This window comes from Zonotrichia leucophrys, chromosome Z, assembly GCF_028769735.1.
Source record: "Zonotrichia leucophrys gambelii isolate GWCS_2022_RI chromosome Z, RI_Zleu_2.0, whole genome shotgun sequence".
In the NCBI taxonomy this organism is placed as follows: domain Eukaryota; kingdom Metazoa; phylum Chordata; class Aves; order Passeriformes; family Passerellidae; genus Zonotrichia; species Zonotrichia leucophrys.
Genome location: NC_088200.1, coordinates 43,383,385 through 43,405,588, shown reverse-complemented (window position 1 = coordinate 43,405,588; position 22,204 = coordinate 43,383,385). Strand labels below are relative to the sequence as shown.

Sequence of the window (22,204 nt, the reverse complement as noted above, 5' to 3'; positions counted from 1 at the left end):
TGCAAACTAAATGCAGGTTTTTCCAGTTTTGTTCTTTTTTGTGAACTGGAAACAAATACAGGGTCATGTTAGTGTCACAAATCAGGTCCCCCATAGGAGGGTCTTCCTAGAAATGATGGTCTGTATTTGTTATCTTCTGCAGTTCAGAGTTCCACTGTGAAAGACTCCTCCTAACTGCTTTCTCAGTTAGTGCTTGTTGTGAATTTGTACACTGGAGTACTGAAAAAGTGCTTGTAATTTTAAATAATAATGTGTGTGAATGAAGAGGAGGATGTTCAGGGCTGTAAGGGAAAGTAGGCAAGAAGTTATTGGGTACATGTTGAAGTTACTAGTTTCATGCTGAATCAGAGTGTTCATCTTACAGGTGTGTCATCACAGGTAGCTGTGCATGGGCACAAATGAAGGAACAGTAAAGAAAACATAATGGGGACAAAAACTAGACATTACTTAGTGGTTTATGTGCTTTCTCTGAACAGCAGTCTGAGTTGCAACATGGAACACAGTTTGTGGTCTTGTTACCTAGTTTTTCTACAAAAAGCAACTTGTCCTGGCCAATGGGATTTGTACAGTTGCCTTCAATTCCTGTCAGTGTTTCTGTGTGGGTGTCTTCTTCTGGTGGAGCAGAGAAAGGAAGTTGCCTGACATCACTGAAAAAATTGACGTCCAGTGTGGTTAATATTTTGGCTTAGTTTCTTTTTGTTTTTTAAATCCACATAACATGTTGCTTTGTGTTTGATGTTTGTGGAAGTCCTCTGGTGTGAGGGTGACATGTTGCGAGGAAGAAGGGGAAGCTGAGGTTACATCTTGTGATGACAACCAAGGATATAGGGCTTGCCTGTACAGTTGTCTCTGAAACATGCTCCTCTTGTCCTTGACTGAAAGTTTTGTGTCTGATCCTTTTTCTTTGTTTTAGGTCTGGTCTTTGCTGTAGATGAGATAAAGCAGTTTTATTCTGGGAAGGTAAACTCTGTATCAGTTTTGTGGTTTATACCTTTGTAGATCATACCATAGTACTTGGTCTCTTCAGTTTATGTATGTGAGGTCTGGTAGCTATTGACCTTAGATTTTAATAGTTGCAGAATTTGGTCTAAATGGTATCTTTCTAACATTAAAAAATAGTCACCTTTAAGTGTTTGTGTGAATGAGTAATTAAAAAATCCATGTGAAATTTCAAAGACTTCTGCAACAGCATCCACAAACTGATAAAAACTTTCTAGTATATAATGACTGTGTGCTAAAATGAAAATGGATAAGGACAGGAGTAATAGGTAGAGATCAGCTATGATATAAGTAGTTTCCTGTCAGCCTGGAAAAATTGTCTGTCTGATACTTCCCTTTCCATAATTTAAAAGAAGATCTCTACACCTCATGTAACATTTTTGGATTTTTTTCTGTTCTGTGTCTCTGGGTGCTGGTGGAAGGAAGAAAGGGTGCAAGAGGAGGTTGAGTGCTTTGGATTGAACCGTTGTGTGGTTCATGCAGGATTTCCTTTGCAACGTATGAGTCATGAGAGGCAGAGACACTTAGTTCGGTGTGGGCTTGCTGCAGAGGAGCCAGTGCACTGATTGCCCATGAGTACTCTGGAGGAGGAGGAGGGGGGAGTGTGTGTGCATGAGCAGCTGCCTAGAGGCGCTGACAAACTGTAAACTTACATTTGTGGTAAAGTGACCCTTTGGGTAGAAGGAGTGACACATCTGGTAACAACTGCTTATTAATCCTGTCCTTGTTATTACATGCCAGCTAGATTTTTCAAAGGCTATAAATTCCCCATGACGTCAGTAAGCTGTACTGGGGGGTGTGCATGCTGGGGAATGGAACTACAACTGTCTGTCAGATGTTACAGCTTCCGACTGGGAAACACATGCTGCTTTCAGTGCACTTGTGTAGTCCATTTGTTGTCTCTGTTCTGGATCCTGCAGTACCTGAAGAAATACCATGCTCTGCTTGGGGATGGACTGGAGGAAGAATTGACATTGGGGGAGACATGACAGAAGAAGTAAAGCTGTAGACTTACATGGACACTTGGCACATTACCAAAATTTAGGGGGGCATTAATAGGCTAACTATTACTTGAATGTAATGAAATTTTTGTGTTACTTGTAGGGTTTTTCTGTTTTATTTTCTTGCAAGAATTACTGTAACTTCAAATGAGAACGTGTTCTTTTTGTGTTTGCCTGTAAGTAGCCCAGGAAGAACTAACACTTTAGCTTACTGGCTGGTTAAGTCAAGATCTGATTCTGCTTAGTGTAATTTAATGTGACATTTGGTCTGAATGTGACGCCGTATTTCTGTGTTAGGTGTTTGTCTGGCTTTTTTTTTTCTGGTGGAAAGAACAAACTCCCTAGAATGCATATAAAGTAGTTAATCATTAGCTGATTTTATACTAGTAATGTTTTTAAATTACCTTTTGACAATGCTTTTCTGGTAATGAAAATATATAAAGTAGTTTTCAGAAGAGATGGAAGCTAGTCTTGCAAAGAGAGAACAAGCCGTGCTCTGGACAAAAGTCGCTGCTTTCATCTTGCATTACAGCCACTTTTAACTCTAGATAAAGTTGATTTCTAAAGGTCTCTTCTGTTACTGCAGTTAGTACTGCTCATGGATCAGAAAATATAGAGACTTTGAAGTTCTGAAATAAGAACAACTTAATCAAAAATAGGGTTGTTGGAATTACCATTACTGCAGCAAGATCTTCTTTTAAAGGAAATGCATCAGTTAAGAAAAATAACTTAAATTGATTTTCACATAAAATAGAACCTTGTGGTGCTAAATATGCAGCAACTGCTATTACAGTTCATATTCTTTACAAATGAGTGATCAGCTGTATAGTCAAGCAGATACTTAACCAGAGGAAGACAGGAGAAGGTTAAAACCTAAGATAATAATTTTTATGCCCCTTTCATCTTTTTTTATTTGTTACAGGCAAAGCTAGCCTTTATTAGTTACAGGGAGATTGTTTTTAATATGAGGTAAACCTGTTCTGTTCCCCAACTTGGGGTCATCTCTGTAATGTATTAATATCACCAGTGGCAAAGTAATGTGTCTTGAATGAGATTTAATATAGGATTGTTGATTACATTGTAGTTTGTAAGCATTCTGTAACACTGACAAAATAGCCCTCTAGGGAAGCTGTAATTTGATTTTGTCTGCATAGTCTATATTAAGTGCATGGTGAACCATAATTAGGGTTTTTCCAGGTAGCTTTAGACATCTCTTGGAAGTGGTAAGTATCAAGCATCTTTATATGAAATTGCTTAGTAAAGTCCAGGACAACACAATGTGCTCTTTGTCTAGCTATCTATATTTTGCTTTAGTGGGAAGTAGACTCCACTGTGTCTGTTTCTTACGTTGAGTAAGGACTGTCTCTTAATGGTAATTGCAGCTTGACTTTCTCTATGTCTTTGTGTTTAATCCATCCTATGTATGAGTTATGTGTAAGTAAAAACTGTCAGGTTCTGCCTCATCAGTCACATTACAAACACTGAAGTATGGGAATGAATGTGGAAAGGTTAGATGAAAATGCTAAATAGACCTACCCTTGTGAGACCGGAAACATGATACTCCACCTTCAATAAGAGCTGTTTTCTGTTGTTTGTTAAACGGATCTTCCAATCATATTTTTCTTTCCTCTTCACATAACTTTTATTTTATTTGGTAGGTTGTGTTGACTCAAGTGAGGGCAAAAAGTATCTTGGCTTCTTATCTACTGATACCCTATCTCTTGAAGTGATAACATTTCATTATCAGCAAACTGTCTAGTGATCCTTTGACTAAACTGAGCTGAAGTTTCTGTGGATTTTACTGAGTCATGGAAAGTTAAACTTGATGAGAGAGAGCCAATTCTGAACTAAAATAGATGGTAGGTCGCTGGCTAGGAAATACTAACCTTCCCAGATTGTGGAAGACCAAGCTTTTTGGTTTCAGTTCAGTGTGGCTAGTAACTTTCAAGTTGCTCATGCCTTGACTGCCTATGTTGAGAGAGTTAACTTGCTCTCTTTCTGCTGCTCTACTTTCAGTTAGTGTCTCAAAGTGCTCTCTGCTTCTGTCTCTGAAATTACGTTGTGTCCACCTCTTTTATCAAATGAAAAATAATAATGAAATTGGAAGCCAACAGAAGCTTATTGAAAGTTTATTGTTAAGCTGTGTGGCTTAAAGTAGGAAAAGCCTTATGAAATTGGTTTTTCAGCAGTGGTATCTCATCCATGCCTGTGTCCAGTGTCCTGGAAAAACAGCTGTAACTAGTACTTACTCATGTTGGAATTATTAGGACTAGAACGATGTAGTAGAACTCTTGCTAACTTTATAAACATAATAAATAGCATCCTAAAATTCTTTTTGATTTCAGTGGTGTTTTATGCAATTTCTGTGGAATGACTGAATGATGGTACAAGATTTTACAAAAACTGATGAGCTTGACACGGAGTTCTTGAAATACTTAGAGGCTTGTCTGCTGCAAGAATTAATTTGACTGAATAATCTTTCTTATGGCTAGGAAGGACAAGCTTAGTGTTTTCCCTTGTGTAGTATCTCTTTTGAGAAGAATGCTTTTGTATTCTTTCAGTCTTCTCAGGCCCCGTACTAGCTTTTGCGTTCTTCTCAAATTTCTCTTTCTACTGTAGGAAAAAGAAGATGTATCCAGACAAGCTGATTGTATTTGCCTTTCAGTTTAAGATTGCTTGGCAATCAGTTTTGTTTGATGAAGATGACCAAGAATAGAATCACATGCAATATTTGTAGAGATTTTCTATGAGGAGTGCACTTTGGTGCAAATGTAATTAATGTTGAACTCTTGATTATGTGGTTTGTTTGTTCTGTTGTTGTTGTTTGGTTTTGTTTGTTTGTTTTGGTTTGTTTTTTTTTTCCAGTACCACTTTCAAACAGATAGAAGCTACATGACATGCCTTTGGTCTTGGGGTGCCCAGGGAGGTTTGTGTGAGACACGCAGAAAAGGTGATCAGCTAGGAAGATGAAAGCTTTATTGCAGCAGTAAAGTTCTATGCTACTATCCTATTCTTCTGCCTCTTAGAAGTGCTTCCTTTGTAGAAAGAACTGCAGGTTGAATAGGAAGAAGAAGCCACTGTCAACACTAAGTAAAGTTGTCCTGGTGTTTAGCCAACTTTTAACTGAAACTCTATTACGCGTTCTTGGGCAGCATGTTGGATATGAATCCGATCATGGATAACTGTTGACAGCAGCCATTTGTATGTCAATTAAAGTAGTCATAATGCTTTACTTGGTGAGTGCGTAGCTGAATCTGCTGATTTTTCCACTTTTCAGTCATGAAGGAAGGATGCTGTTTAAAACAGTAGAAGCTTGCCCAGTTAATAGCTGGTGAGAGTGATACCAGTTTTTAAAATGTCACTGCCCGTCTTTACAAGTAGGTTCAGAAAAACCTTAATCTTGAGGCTGCCTTTGGTATGCAACCAGCCTGACACATGTGACTGCAGTTTGTTCTTGGTCTTGCCCTGGTTTTTACCGTATAGCTGTCTAAGAATCATCTGGCTGCATGCAGTTGAAGGCAGAGTAGGAACTGTCTACTTTCTGTAACATGTTGGTTAGCTGCTCTTAATTATAACAGTTGTTTCCATTGCAAATGTCTGTTCTGTGTAAAAATGGAGGGTATATATATTTTTTAAAGACTCAATTTTCTTGTATCTTTTGGAAATTTTTGGGTGACCAGCAGCCAAAATCAGAAGGCCACTGTGTTGCAGACTGTAATGGGGAAGCCTTTGTTCTTGTGGTTACTGACATCTAATTTTCAAGCTAAATGACACTGAAATTTGTTTTAGTTTCTAATTGTTCATCAGTTCTTTAGTTAACCTAACTTCTAGCAAAAGTGAGTTTTACCGTATCAGATCCACATTTCTTCTTGGTGTGTGGATGTGTTTCTGGCGTTGTAATATTTGGTGTCATTTTGGTTTTGTGGTTTGGTTTTAGTTTCTTTTTTGTTGTTGTTGTTAAAGCATGACTCCCAACCAAGTTTTGAATGTGGCATGTTCTATTTAGATGAGAGTGAATAAGTAAGTCTGAATTACCAAGTCTGTTATTTGGCTTCTGACTACTGAAGTTCTTCATCTGCAGTAGAAAACACAGCTTCTCCAAAACAACGACCATTGTCTGTACACTCAGCTCTCTGGAAAAACACTCTTATTTTAGGCAAATAATCTTGAGAGTTTTTAAAAAGCAGATGAGTTATGTTTATAGTTCAAACCAAAAAATCTGAAATAATATGTAACCACAAAAATGTACGCTTTTTTTAGAGAAATAATTTTACTTTTTACTTTTCATGTGAAACTTGGTTGTACTGTGTAGAGCAGAACTTATGCATTTTCATTCCATTCTTGCTGCCTCAAGGCTATTTCTGTCTCTGGCAAGGGGAAATAATTTTCCTGTTTTGTAACAACTTCATCATCTCCTTCCCCTTTGAACTGTGTGTTATTCAGTTGTTTCTCTTCCAAGGCTATTAATTGTTAATACCTGGATCTGGTGTCGAAGTGTCAAATAAAGCATATGTAGGTGACAGAGATGAAGACTGGGAGATAGCTTTTCCTTCCTCTGCTCCCCCAAGTTGTTTCTCTGCCAAGATAGCATTGAAATGATGTTTCTCTCCTGTGTTGGGGTTTTTTTTTGCCGGTAAACATAAAGATGTAGTTTAACTTCCATTTTATTTTCTACTGGCTTGTAGAGTAGGTTGCTCTTTTCTGTAAGAAACTGCTATGAAGTCTAATGAAGCAGTACTTAAAAAGTTATGATTTTTACGCACTTTTTAATGCAAAATTTTGTCAATTCTACAGAAATACTTGGAAGTGAAAAGCATCTTAAATTTTTGAGATGAAACCTAAATTTTATTTGGCTCATCAAAATACATCTTCTTTACATCAATACTTTATGAATTAGCTGAAGATACATCACAAATAACCTCTTGGATCCTGCTGTAATGCTGGGTATTTTGTTTCCTAACGTATGGGAAAATACGTAGTACTGAGTCGGGTTTTCTCATGCAACTGCCCATTTAAGCAACAGTTGTTCTGCCACTGCCATCCGATTTTTATGGACACCTTTCCTGCATATTAATAGATGGTTTCCTAAGTCAAGTTCTCAGAACTGCTTCTCTTTTTTTAGTTCATGCAGGTACTATCTGCAGTTTGTAGATGTGTGTAGCTGTGTTACCCTACTTCTCTTAACTTCAGATGAGTCAAAACCAATTTTCATGGCTGGATGTATTTATTTTGGACTGAACAGTCTCACAAACTAAATTTTCGTCATTTAAGACCGATAAGTTGCTCTTTCGTTCACCTCCATCATTCTTTTTTGTGAAGTAGTAATTTCTGATACTTGATGCTTTAGAGTGTTGTCCACAAAAACCAGATTTGTTAACTGATGTGCAACAAGCTAATAATTCCACAAGAGGGACATTGATTATTTATTTATTTCAGAGTTGCGCAAGACTGGGTGCTCAATGGTATTCCACAAGTCAAGCATGCCCTTCCAGGCTTCCCATGCCATTATTTAGATGCAGAGTTCAGTGTTAGCAACCTCCCATGTACAGCCCCTCTATTTAGTTAATGATTTCCATACAAGTTACATGATCACAGGGATGGGTCTTCACCTGAGCAAGGGTCTTCCCTACTTGTCTGTCAGGGAGTTGTGTTGGTGTTCATTGTTATTTTCCAGCTTCTATTAGCAGTTCTCAGTTCAGTCAAGTCAGCTAAGTGGAGAGATAGCATGTTGTTGTTTGGTATTCTGGAGCTTTCATATTCTAAGGAGCTTTCATATTGCTATAATGTTTGGTAACTTTTAAATGCACAGTGTTTTTAGGTTATCACTTTTGTGGACCAGAAATGAAAAATCCTTAGCCACCAGTTTCTTTGAATAATTTTTTATTCCTGGCTATAATTATTTTTAGTCCTGGCTAAGGATAAGGAGAAAAAAAACAGTCACAAAATTTCTTAACAGAAAAGGGGGATTTATATTCTGTTCCATTTGATATTAAGAGTATATGGTGACTGATAACTTAGAGAAGCTGTTTGGAAACTGGTTTCGTCTTTGAAATTGTGAGAAACAACCCTCACTTTTAAAATTTTAACAGCTTTATTAAACCTTAACAAAAATTGCAACAAAGGGCTGAATAAGAAAAAATTGCAGTCCTGGGAGTCCCTGTGACTATAAGCCACATGCTCCTCTACAAAATGGATGCTCTGCCTTTTATATCCTTAGCCCCCTCTCAGAGTTTTGTCAGTCAACTCCTGCTCTGCCATCTGTTGCTGGAGATGACTTTATTACATCTTGATTGGAGGTCAGGTGTTGTCACATCGTGCCTCCTGGTAACAAGCTGGCCTTCTCCAAATGTCCTGACAAGGGGGAAGGGGAAAGAGGACTATGGGAGGATGTATTACAATAACATCACTATACATTTTAACATCCACATAATATCTACCTCTTAATTGCAAGAGCCAGCTGTTACATTACTCATCTGCAATAAAATGAAGACCGCATGGAACGTCTTTTGTAGTCTCCCTTCATATTACAAGCATTGTAGGTCAGTTTCTTCTTATACCTCATCCACTGTCTTCCCATGGTTGCATGTTTTTCCTGTGTTCAGTATTACCAAAGGCAAAGAGTTTAATGCATACTCCCACATGCAGTGTATATGCTAGTGCTGTTTCGGCTGAGTCTGCCAACTTTTAGCCAGGGTCAATAGGAAGCCTCTCCTGTAATTTTAGAAAGCTGCATCTGAACTTGTCAGCTAAGTTTTATTAAAGTCCCTTAAGTCCTGGGGGATGAATCCACATACAGAGTGACAACTTTAATGTGAACACAGTGAAAGGTGTGTTATCTTTTCTTTTTGGTTAAGAAAATTTAGACCTCTCAGTGAAGCCTTTTTCTCTTCAAGTAGAATTCAGTCACCAACTTCCAAAATGGTAATTGAGCTTTCATGGGCAGCTGCAGGCAGTTGAGTATGTAGGGCAGCATGCCTGAGGCCAGAGACTGGGTTTCCTGTGCATCACTTTCACCTAGCATTGATGGCTTTTTTGAGAAGAACATGGGGTGAGACTGAATTACAAAAGAGTGAAAGAGTAGTTAGATGTACACATACTTGAACAGAAGTTTTAACAAAAGCATCTTAAAGTGCATATGCTTGTTAAATATGCAACTATCTTCATGGATTCCCATGCTTTGCAATAACTTAATATGTGGCTTTCCCAAGTAGGGTATTACAGATAAGTTTATGGTTTTTCAATGCACTTTAAAACTTTTCTTTATTTAATACTGACAAAATAGAGCTGTGATAAGGACAAGGAATGTGGTAGAGCAATAGTATTAAATGCTGGGTAGGAATTCATTATTTTATGTGGTCTCATTTGTCTGTTGAATTAATAAGGACCCTTTTTCATGTTATGTTTATATTTTTGGGATAACACTTTTGGTGGAGCCTTGTTTCCTTTGCCCAATCAGTATGAATTCCAAATTGTGTCTGCTGTATCTAGATACTATTGGATTTAGTTTTTTGAAGTAATGTTTTCAGTGAGGAGAACCAGATGCTTCGTCACCTACTTGGTAGTCATATTTTATCATAAATCTGAATTTTAAAGGAATAGTTTAGATTGATCAAATCGGCCTGCTTCACTTGGAAAAGAGCAGTGTTTAAATGCTTAGCATGATAAAATATTTAGTGAACTTAAAAACAGTTGAGGAGTCACAGGATGTAGTCTGAAATTTCCTTAGAGTTGATTTATGATGAATGTGGAAGAAAGTAGAATTCACATTTGATGCTAGAATCTCTAATAAGCAAGGCAAGTTGTTTCTTCTTTCTTCCAGTGCATTAGAACAAAAGTGTAGGTAGATGTTCTTATATTAGTTAAAGAACCATCCTGACATGCTGCTTTTGTGAAGCTTGAGAGGTGAAGTGTCTGCTGTGAGTGGTTTCTTGCTAGAGTGCAGGAACTCTCCCCTTCTTCTGCATTAGTACACTGTGTCCATTTATGTCTCTGATTTTCACTTTCTTTGCATCACAAAACATAGTAGTATCTTTATGTTATGTAAACTTAATTTTTAAGCCTGATTGCATCTTGAAAAGGATGCATCACAAAGATATAAAGAAATAATGCAGTTATCAAACAAACAAAATCAAAGAATGTGCAATTCAAGAAACATAATTTTTCAGACTCCTGATAAATTTTGATATTCTATTTTGATATTGATACACTATTTTGATAAATCTTGTGCTAATGATTTTCAGATATCTGTGGAAACGTCTGAGTCATGCCATCTAGTGGCAGTTTTGCATATTTTTTTGTGTTTTAAATTCTTGGATTGAAGTGTACTCTGGAAAAAATGCTCTAAAAACCTGTGGATTGCAGCATTAACCAGCATTGTATTGAGCAAGATAGTTGTCAAACTGTTTCTCTTGGTGCTAGTTTACATGCTCGTGTATTTCTTTTTCTGAGTGGAGTGTCTGAAAAAAGACTTTGTTGTCCTTTTTGTACATTTAACTACAGTTTGTATTTCCTGAGGATTTCTGCTGTATGTATGTTCTGTGGACAGGATGCCATTATAGCAAGGATACACTGGAGCAGTATCTTTGGGACCTGCTGCAGGACAAACCTGGATCAGGCGGAGTAAATGAATGCATCCCCCTCAGTCTCTTCAGCCATGTAAATAATGGAAATGGTGTTTTGTGCTAAAGTGTGGAGGTCACATTCAGTCTTGAAGGAACTTGCCAATGCCTGACAATGCCCTTTTTTTGTGCTAAGTAAAAACACGTCCCTTGCATTAAATAGCCTGCTTTGCTGTAGACTGAAATGAACGAGCACCTCTGGAAACTGTTGTGGCTTCTCAGCTGTGTCAGCTGCAACTTGTAGTGCTGGAATGAGCACTTGAAAATAGAAACCTTACTAGGCTTTAATTGAATGTGCAAGAATGCATCTGTCCATGTTTTTGTTCTTCCGTACTTTGAAGAGCAGACAAACATTATCAATCACTTGATTTTATTTTTTGTATTGACATATGCGTATGTGTACACTTTTGTATATTAAATACACGCTTAGGCCTTTAAGATGCTGTGTATTTTATGTAACATTTCACTCAATTTTTTTGTTGAATAGACTTAATTTACAAGTAGATTTTAACAGACTACTGGAAAAAGTGAATATGTTCTGAGTACTTTTTAAATAATTTGTTTCATGGTAGGAATGTGATCACTCCTAGAACTTGATGAGGGAGAAGCTATTCTGGTTACCTTTGTTTCAGTCCTTAACTTTACACATTAGGATAATGTCAGTTTTTGATTGTAATGGGCGTGGAATGGAGTAGAAAATGGCTAGGCTTCTCTTCTACTGCCCCCATCTTTTTTTCTGAGAGTCTGTAAAGTCAACTGCAAACTTGTACAAGCCTGTGGAAATGGGACTAAGATATCAATTTGAAGACTTTCTAACATCCATTTTGCATGCAGTGAGAATAGGAAGACATGGGAAAATTCAGAAATACCTATGGATCAGCTTTTTGGTTTTTTGTTGTTTTGCTGGTTTTTGTTGTTTTTTGTTTGGTTTTTTTTTTTTTGGTTGTTTTTGGTTTTGTTTTTTTTTTTTTTTTACATAGAAGCTGCCTTCAGTGATTTTGTTTTCAGCACCTTTGAGGAGTCCCTTGAAAGTCTGTGACTATTCCCTATGCATATGCCTTGGTGTTTGGGGAAAAAGATTAAGGTTGTACTTCATCCTTTTAAATGCTTGGACAGCCATTTGAACAGTGTGAATGACAGGAGTCAAAACTCAGAAGCCACCAGGCAAAGGAGGTGTTTAGCTAGACAGAATGCAGATTCTCTCTCTGTTTCTTCCTGAATGGAGGTGCTGCCCTTGTATGAAGGTGTAAAAGAGCCTGCAAAAGAGTCAAATCACAGATAATTTTTTCATGTGAATTTCCAGTCTATACTATTCTTTACTAAGTACTTGACAGTTAAAAGTACGTTGACTTTTGCTTTCTCCTTTTCTTCTTAGGAGAAATGGAATTGTGCTCCAAAAGCTATAAGTGTGTTTTGCCTTGTTTGTTCCGCTGAATTTCTTCTTTTGTCTCCAGAAGTGTCTAAAGGAGGCAAGTAGTCTTTAGTGAAGGAGTTTATTAGAAGACTGGTGACTGCTGTCAGTGTCTGGGGTGAGACATGAGTAACATAATTTCTGTTCAGGATGTTCCTGTTGGTTTCTATTCAGCCTTTTGAAACTCCAGTTCGCCACAGATCAGGAGGATCATTTAACTGGCTTTTTCTGAGTTCTTTTAAATGGCTTTTTCTGAGTTCTTTCAAGTTATCCCTGTATTTGGCTCTGATGAGACCACTCTTGAAATTCTGTGTTCTGATTTAGTCCCCCTCATTCCAAGGCAGACAGTGAGGTGCTGTGGCATGTATAAAAAAGGACATGGAACTGGTGAAGGGTCTGGAACATAAATCCTGTGAGGAGGGGCTGAGGGAGCTGAGAGTGTCTAGCCTGGGGCAGACTCCAGAGGCTAACTGAAAAGGGTTGTACGGAAATGGGGGTTAGTCTCCTCGAGGTTCCTTCCCAGGATATATTAAAAATCTGTTCCATCATGCTTCTAGTTTTTCTTAAGGAAAGAGCAGAACACACAGTTACATGTAGGAAATAGTTTTTGATTGAAGAGTGACTGAGTAAAGTAGCAGTCTTTGGCTCAGAAGAGAGGTGAGTTGGATGATGTAACAAAAGCTTTCAAAATTTTAAGAAAAGAGTAAGTACAAATTGATTCTTTATTGTTTTTTGAATAAATAAAACTAGCAATTGTTAAACAAAGGTAGCTGGAGCCAGGTTCAAGTAGAAATTCTTATTTTGCACAAAATGGGTATCAGGCTCATGAATTCCTTACTAATTTTATAACTCATGAATAAAACAGAGTCTACATGCGCTTGAGGAAACTGGTATTTGGAAGGAACAGAGATCTATTGAAAATCACATGATGATCAGACTCGATTTAGCCCTTGAATACCTGGGGTTGCCAGAGGCTGGAAAGTGTGAGGTGGAGAGAGATTTGTGAGGGAGTGCTGTAGCCCATTTGTCCTTGCTACACACTTCCAAAGCCCAGTTTTGGAAACTGGATACAGAAATAAATGATCTTTGAGCTAAGCTGTTCTGCTTGTTTTTACATTTTTTACATTTGTGCATTTCTTCCTTTATTTCAATTTGAAATTTGAATCTAGGTTGAAAGAACTTTGAATCTAGGTGGAAAGCAACAACTTCCAGATTTCTGGACTAAACTGTTGACATAACAGCTTTTAATGTGGGAGCTAGCTGTATGTGCATGCTATCTGTCATGCATTCCAGACCTCTTGTATGTACTCTGGCCAACCTGCATATCAGGTATATGCACCTTTTGTTTTGTGTGTTGATTATACTGTTCAGCTAGTGCATCCTGACGTGTGCTGCAGACTCCTGAGGCATAAGCCTGTATTGCCTTCTGTGATTTACATGGTGGAAGCTTAGAACCTAAAAAGGAAAACATCTTTGGTTTAATTCAGCTGTAGTCTGATGTAGTAGGCCCATCGGAAATATCTCTGTATAATGATTTGCAGTGAAAGCTTAGCAAAGAGTCAGTAGACTGTGACTATTCTGGTGATTACTGTCTATTGTAGAAGTAAGTGCTATCTGGTAATGGTAAATTTCTGCTGTGCTACAAAACAAATGCACATTATATTGAAACTTCTTTTTTTCTTCTGCAGGAAAACTTTGAAGATGCCTATGAAAACATCCCTGTGTAAGTAGAATTTTTTTTTTAATGTATGTTTGTTGAAACTCCATATACAGAAATAGAATACTGTGTGCACACCATTCCAGGGAAATATAAATTTATATGCACTGACTACATTCACATTTTTCAGAACAGTTAAAGTCCTCAAGAGTTGAGAAATGGAAGTATGAGTAGGTTGATATATATGATGAAATATTTGTCAACAAATGTGACAAATGTAAGAAATTAAACCAGAAATCTAGTAACTGAGTTACATACTGACAGCTTTAGACATTTTTGCATGGTGAAAAAATATAGTCACTTAACGTTATTGGGAAAATTTTGGATCATACATTATGCAAGACTATCTAAGCAAGATTTTCAAAATGGAAGTTGCTCTGTCTTATAATATACTGCTGCACAGATGTTTTCCCCTAATGAAGTGAGATAGTAATTTCTCTGTTGTAAGATCTCATTCTGAAGCAACAACTGTCTTAAACGGTGATGAAAACACATTTTGCTGTTTGTAAGTGGTTTTAGTTTTTCTCCAGGATTTTATTGCATTTTTATGCCATGAAACACATGAGGAAGGGACTTGTGCTGATATCCTCAGATCACTAAAACACTTCTAGAACCAGCAGTTGGTTTAGACTGAACTTCATGGCCAAAACATCCATGGCCTTGGAAAATTGTATTTTACATATTGCCAGACCCTCTGTTTGTATCTTACCTAGAATAGTAAAGTCTGATCTGTGTAGAACTGAGAAAAATTAAGCATTGTTTCTTGACACTCAGAAGGAAACAAGAACCTGATATGTTCAAGTTGGAAATTCTTCCTGTTAAAGATTACTTACTCTTCCTTGACTGCCTTGCAGTTTGTCCATGATTGGGTAACTTATCTCTTCAGCTGCTGTTCTCCCCTGGGACAGGGACAAGAGTAACTCTGAAATACTATATGAAACTATTTGTCCAATGTTCATTTGTTCCATGAGAAAGTGGTTTTGTTGTTTTCTGTTGATGTCTGAGCTGGGCATGGTTGTTTATTTTTGGCATGCAGAGCCAAAATAAATAATAAATAATTTGTTCTTCCCAAGTGTCTCTTCTGTGTTCATAGCTGACTTACAGGTACACTTTTTATAACACAAGTTAGGATGTCAGTTTATTCTGGCTAGTATTGCATCCATCTGCAATAAGCATTGTATAGAAGAGTCAATGAAAGATGATAGAGAGAATATTAACGGGGCAAAAAACCATCTTGTTACTTAACATCACATTGAACATAGTGAGTGTGTATATTTTTTTGTATCTGGGCAGGATTCTTCACTGGATTAGACTTCCCTTTCTCAAATTCTTTCAAAGATATGACTATTAAAAAAAACATGGCTAAGAAATTGAAAAAAAAAACTTGGAATGTTTTCTGAAAGTCTTCCATCTTCTCTTTCTTGAAATGCTTTGATTTTAGTTTTCAAATGATGCTAGTAGTTTGTCTGAGGGAAAGCCCTTTGTAAATCTAATGCCATACTGGTTGTTCCTGAGTTTTCTCTATCTATGAACAGAGAATTAATTGTAGTTTTTTCATTACTATATTGAAGCAATGAATGGCTTGAGGTTTAAGTTTCTGGGAAGCGTGTCTGGTTTTTTTTATTTTGCTGTTGTTAATAGTCACGTTCTTAATTTTTCTGTGTCAGTGTTTCATTCTCCCTTGTTTTGGATAGGAAGGTGACATTGTTAGAGCTCTGTGATGAGATGCCTGGCATTGGTTTGAGTGCTTTGTTGCAGTTAGTTATATCTTATTGAATTTAACTAAAATGGACCTTTTTTTATAGGGAGTTGGGTCAACAAAGGCTCACATTTACTTTTGAGATCAGTTTTGGTTCAGATTCTGTCAGATCATCATGGTGGTTTAGAGAATTGGGAAAGAGTGTGTAACAACCAGATCTTCATGTATTTCACACATCACTCTGCAATTCTTAGTGTAAAATACCTATAGGGTAACACGGCTCTGTATTTTGCACCAGTAGATGCTAGTGAATGATTGTGCTAATCCAACTTGACTTCAACTTCTTTTAATATTATTGCTTGCCGACAGATACCAGATTGTGCAGGTTAGATGTTGAAAGGGTAGTAAGTTACCTTAATATGGTAAAATTCTTCCTTAAATCCCATGTGCTGGCTGTCATGTCTGAGGACAGGCCCAGGAGAAAATCAGTCTTTACTCCAGTGGTTTAAATGTATTAGATTCTCTTTTGTCATCTTCTACTCATGGTAGTTACTGTAGATATAAGCAGCAACTCCAGAACATGTAATGATCACAAAATACTTGCTTTGTAGAAACATGAAGAAACCTTTAAACAGAGTTATTTACTGTGAATTTTGTTTACTGGTACTAAAGGTGAAGAAAGACTATTACAGTGGGTCACTCTGCTATTTTACTTAAAGCAAGCACTAGCATTTAATATTTTCTCTGCCAACAAAAGTAACTGAGTTTTGAAAGTACTGGTTTGATAGTAACACTTGATAGACCATCTTCAATCTTCCAAAGATAATAGGTGGAATATATGTCAAAGTAAATTCACTATTATCTGTTTGTGTTAACTCAGAGCTAGTTTGATTGGCATATTCTGTTGTAAAAGGAACTGAGTAACTAGAGACAAACTGTGGTTTCTGTTGTGGAAACTGAAGCCTCTGACAAGAAGTTTTGTTGTGGTAGGATGTTTCTTACCATTTTTGCACTGGAGTGTTTGCTTCCAAGTTTTGGTCTGGGTGGATGTGTTTGACTGAGTTACCTAGTGCCTGCCAAGCATCTACAGATACAAAAACATGCATATACATACGTAGATGGAGCAGATTTTGTGTGGTTTATTCTTTTATTTAATGCTTGCTAAAAATGCCTCATCAATACCTAAATTTTACTGTGGAAAAACTGCAACTTTAATTTCAGTCTCACTAAACAAGATAATTCTCTACTTCTCTGGTTTTTTTTTAAATATTTTTGCTACCTTAATTTCAAATAATTCTGAAAATCTCTTCATAGAGAATTCTGAAAATCTCTTTGAATCTTTGCAGATATTCATGTTTTCTGTTGTCAAAGTGTAATTTTCTAAATTATATTGTCTTTGGCTTTACAACTAGATTGAAGGCGGTTTGAGTTCTCAACAGTTTTTAACCATCACTGTATTGTGCTTAGCATGTACTACTAACCTTGCTACTGCTATTTTGATTTCTGTATATATTTTATCCTCTGAAGTTCTCAATTTGTTTAGAACATGTAAGAAATACTAATTCTGTTTCTATTTCTGTCCATCTCATTTTACTTACTGTTCTTTAAAATGTCATCTGTATGTGAAAGGAATAAGTAACCATCAAGTTATGTTTGTCAGTTCAATCTGCCTTAGATTGTCATGCAGTCTTTCTCTTTGAGATAAAGGCAAAGATAGTGCCTTTGTTTACTAAACCAATATCAGAGGCTTATGTAAATGAATAGCAGCATTTAGAGCAACTGCTCTATATATATAGCTGTGTGGTTATGTAGATGCTCTGTATGAAGATGCTCTGTTGTAGTTTTTAGGAAGAAATGCAATGGTCTGCCTGATGGCTTCAAGCAGCTCATATGCAGAGGAAGTCTTGATGTTGTGCTATTTTTCTAGAAATTTTAGACGCCAGACCCTGTGTCATGTCATCAGTGGAAAGATAGTGAGATCTCACTTAAATGTGTTTAAAACATTAAGTATTGGAAGAGTGGGAGCTTGCATTCTGTAAGCAAATTAGACAGATGATTTTTGATCAAGAATGGAACTCCTGGGATTTTTTGTCTTTATCAGTTTCAGCAGAAAGCAACATACTTGGTTGATTCTCTTTTGCATTTTCTTTGCCTGACCGAAGCTGTGTACTGTTAATCCTTGATCCTGCCAAAGCAGCTCTGTGTGGTATTACTGGGGTGATAGATTAAGGGCCAGAAGTGTTTAAGGAAGTTAGAGCAGGTTATCCTTGTAATCTTAGATGTGTAGTTAAGATTTCAGTTACACCTGCACATGTGAGTGCTTTGTCCATGAATGAAATTGAACAGTTAAGGAAATGGCTCTAAATTCAAATTTTAATTCAGCAAGCCAACAACTTTTAGGGACAGTTCCTGTCTTCCTAAGTTTAAACTCACATTTTGGCATTGTCTTGAGATGGTGAGAAACAGCTGTGACAATTTAAATCATCAATATTTTATTTTCTTATGTTTGACCTTCAAGGTTACTGGTAAAAAGTTCGAGTAAAGGCACTTCTTGTGTCTAGAAGATATTTTCATAGCTGCATAAATATAAAAATATGACACACTAGCTACTTTATATTGTGAGTTTCAAGATTTGAAAGAGCAGTAATGATACAGCAGCCTTATCTCTCTAATCTTTCCTCACCCCAAACAGTTCTAAGATTATAGATTTTTAAACTTGGGGAGGTTTCCATTGGTTACACATTTTCATGGTTACACATTTTCATGTCTAAACACCTGTTTATTCCACTACACCTTTTGTCTGTGCTTTAAGATTTCTTTGTGCTTGTATTTCAGTAGAAAATGTCAGGCCACATTGTGCTATTGTTTGTATTGGGTTTTTCTGTTCACTTTGACATGTGTGTTTCCACTTGTATTTGTAGCTCCTTAGAAACCGAGGAGAGGAGGTAGACAAAAATCCAAATTCAAAAAAAAACACAGAAGTGCCCAAAACTCTGCATGTTTTCTATACACTCTTATTCTTTTTGCAAGACTTTGCTTAAAAGCTGGTGCACAAAAAGATATTACAGCATGTTTTTCTGTTATCTCACGTTCACCAAAAGAAATCTGTCTTACTTGAGCATAAATATTTCTTTGCGGTTCTGTGGCTTGTTCATTCATTACAAATCAACGTTGTGGCTTTAAATTCACATAATTTTTAGAGTGGGACTTTCTAGAGACTTACGGAATCTATTTAAGTGTTGTGTTGGAATCTTGATATTATGCTGGAACACATTATGCTATCTCTGTTTTCTTTCTTTAAAGATCTTTCAGGAAAATAATGTTTGTTGTGTGCTTTGATAAAGACTGCATAACACTATTTGTGGCCCTGCAGCTCAGGAATTGCCTTCTCTGAATAACTTCTGAGACTTGGAAAGTGATGTAGACTTTTGGATTTGTGGTGCAACCATTAAGATGTAAGTGCTTTAGACAAGAAAATGGAAAGATGAGTTTTAACTCATCAATGAAGAAAATTAATAAATTAGTCAGAATGTGTTGAGAAGCAGGATTGTTTTTAAGGAAAACAGACTGAAACCCAGATTTGCCTGTTTAAGTGATCAAACAAACAAAAAAATGACCTTTTTTTTTTATAGTGTTGGTTTGGTGTTCTATTTGGTTATGTCATGTCCACCCCTTCCTTCCCATATGATTAAATGCTGTCACAGAGTGTTTTGGGAATCAATCTGTGTGGAAGGTTTAGTGTATGTGTATTAGTTCATTTTCCTTTAAGTCAGTTGAGGGGAAAATGTTTGAGCATGGGCTCGTATTTGCAGACAGAAGGCTTGTTTTTGTCAGCTTTGTGGAAATGTTCTCCTGACTCACTCAGCTTTTTCTAGAAAGTAGTTTCTGAACCGTCAGATGTGGACTGTCTGAACCTTATCCTGTGTTAAAAACAGAACACTATGTTTTGTGGGGAAATTGAGTTGACTTCTTGTGACTGGGCAGCCTCGATTCAAACTTGTCTGTTCTTCATGTGTAAACAAGGTCACAGAAATCTTGGCACTTTTACTTTCCCTGCCCCTAATATTGTTACGCAAATTGTCAGTTAATATACTAAGTACTCCTTCAAATGACATGGTGGAGAACTTGGATATATATCTCTCAACTCCTTTGTCTTTAACGCCACTGGTTCAAGTTTTATGGAAAACGTAGAATGTCCCAATTTTGAAGGTGCTGTTGTCCATAAATTACAGGTGTCAATTTCATCTCTTTGAAAGGTTTAAAAAATTCATGAAACCTCTTCCACCGGATCATAGCCCTTGGTTCCAAAGGTGTTGTAGAAAATACTGTGTAATTCTTTCCTAGTATGTTACAAATAAGAATGTTTTAACAGAAGTACATTGTTTAAATAAATTGGTTTGAAGTATTACTGCTGATATCTATTTTGCATGCACCTGAAATAAGTAAATGCAAACCTGTAGTTTCCATTTTACTCATTTTTGTGAGTAAATAACAGTAAGCATAGCTAGAACCAGATACTATTAGTTCAGTTGCTACAGTTTTAAAGAATACCTTTTGAAGGTAATAGTGGAGGACATTGTTTAATTTTCTGCTGCTTAGCTCCCATGTATTGAACTTTCATCATATCTCATCTAGAGAGATTAGACCAAGGGGGATAAAACTATCTGTGTTGTAGCTGTTTTGCTATTGACTCCTGCTTTGTTCTGTGGCAGCTGATATTCATAAAGAGAATTGTTTTTTAGCAGCTGTCTGTGTTAGTGATTTGTTTTGGTCATAGAACTCTAGCTAAAAATTTGGATTTCTCAGGGAAAGAATGTTGAAGGGTTAATTTAAAAAAAAGGGATGTTTGAGTACTGTCAAATAATGAAAATCAAGGATGAACTAGTTATTTTTCTTCAGTGTTCCTTGCTATGAACTCTCATATATTTGATCTAGTTTTCCTGCAGTTGCTTTAACATACTTTGCTGCAGTTTCATTAGCATACTTTTCCGTCTTTAATTTTGTCTTTTTCTTCTTTTTTTTGTATTCAGCAAATACAAAGGTGACTCCTTTTTTGTCTTTAAATATAAATTACTCTGCGTTCCTCATGTCTCCATTTTCCCGTTGCAGTTAGGAGTGATGGATTAGAATTAGGCTGCAGCACAGATTGTTAGAATCTCCCAGCATCCTCTTCCTGCAGAGGCATCAGCTTCCAGCATTGACTGTAGCTGCTGCCACTCTCACTGACATTTCTTTTGAATTCGGCTATGGAGAGTGCCTCTGTTGCCAGCTGCAGGCATGGAAACTTTTATTCTTTTTGCTTGATAACTCATTAATGAAACCTCGTGGATATTGAGAAATAAAACAGAATCACTTTTCTCTTTATGCTTTTCTTTGTCTTTTTGCCTTTTTTTTTTTTTTTTGGTGTGTGTGTGTGTGCGCACGGTGGAAAAGAGTGAAAGAAGCAGCACTTATTTTTACACAAGGACTATATTTACATACCTGAAGTTAACTGAATTAATCCTGTAAGTATATTATCTCTGCCTAATAGTTCTTGAAATCATGAATGTGGTAGCAAGATTTATGGGATTTTGTCTGTGAAAATTTGCTTTAGAATGTATGTCAAAATACAACATTGTTATTTTTATATAGATTTCCTTGAAGATAAAGGGAAAACTATATATTCACAATGGAATTATGAAATAATTGTTTCTCCTCTGCACTTCACAGTGGTGAACAATGCTTTTAGAGAGCAGAAGCTTCTCTGATGATGTCAGTGCTTAATCAGCTCAGATACTGTAGGTTGTAGAACACTGCAAGGTGTGTATTTTGGGATGCCATTCTTTAAAATGTGGTAATTTAAGGACAGTATCAGACTTAGAGCTACTTTTTCCATTTATAGACTATGTATTCTGCTCTTGGTAGCTGTGCTCATTTAACCATTTGAGGTTATATAATTTTTTACTTAAACATAAATAATTAATTTCATGGGATGCAATGCAGTGCTTTCAAAGTATTGCGTGTTAAGTATAATGCAGTGTGCTTTTAGACACTTTAGTTCAGAATATCTCCAGCATAGGCTGTAAGTTCACTATGTAATAAATGCAAGTAAATTGGTTTGAAGTTTAGGAAGAGTGTCGTGCTAGGATCATGATGTCCTAATTGTCTCTTTGGATCTAGGCCAGTATTTGTGTGACGCAGTGTTAGTCCCATAAACATCTGGCCTGATCTGGTGTCCTACTTGCAGCATGATTTTTTTTCCCCATAGCAAGATAAGTGAAATTTCTGTTCATTTAATGTAAAACTTGTAGTGAGCTGTCATTATTATTCGTATATGCTAGTTCTCCAAGGAGGTTCCTTCTCAACCCATTTTCTTGTCAGTATGCTTTATTTGGACTTATTTTCTAGCAGAAATGTTCAACAGATCAAAATTATGTATTTTTTTATGGTGGACATCTAGTTGTCTGTATCTACATGCTAATATATTAAGTTTTGGCACTATCGCTCTCTGCCATATTCAGATGATCATTTTTGTATATCATATTGCATACATTGACCTCAGCTTGATTATTTGATACAAACTATTAGTCTGGTAAGGAGTATGCAAATACAGTAAATTCTCAGTTTACCTGCAAAGATCTCATGTTAAAACTTACATCTAAAAATACTGAGTCCCATTCAATAAATCTGATAATCTTTTCTACTGCTGTGTATTCCCATTAGTGTTGAACAGAATAGAAATTTAGAATAGAAATAGTAAATTGGATTTTTCTTCTGCCT

The 22,204-nt window shown here is 36.5% G+C and overlaps 1 protein-coding gene across 2 annotated transcripts in view; it reads left to right on the top strand.

The window, feature by feature from the left end:
- The window catches only part of TTC39B (tetratricopeptide repeat domain 39B), a 78,069-nt gene that overhangs the window by 12,058 nt on the left and 43,807 nt on the right, over positions 1-22,204 (top strand). The window contains exon 2 of one of the 2 annotated variants that reach the window (XM_064735765.1): positions 13,718-13,752. In XM_064735765.1, coding sequence (XP_064591835.1) covers positions 13,718-13,752 — 35 coding nt within the window. Of the gene's footprint in view, positions 1-13,717; positions 13,753-20,866; positions 20,950-22,204 lie in introns of those variants that run through there. The other variant, XM_064735766.1, reaches the window with a different exon arrangement.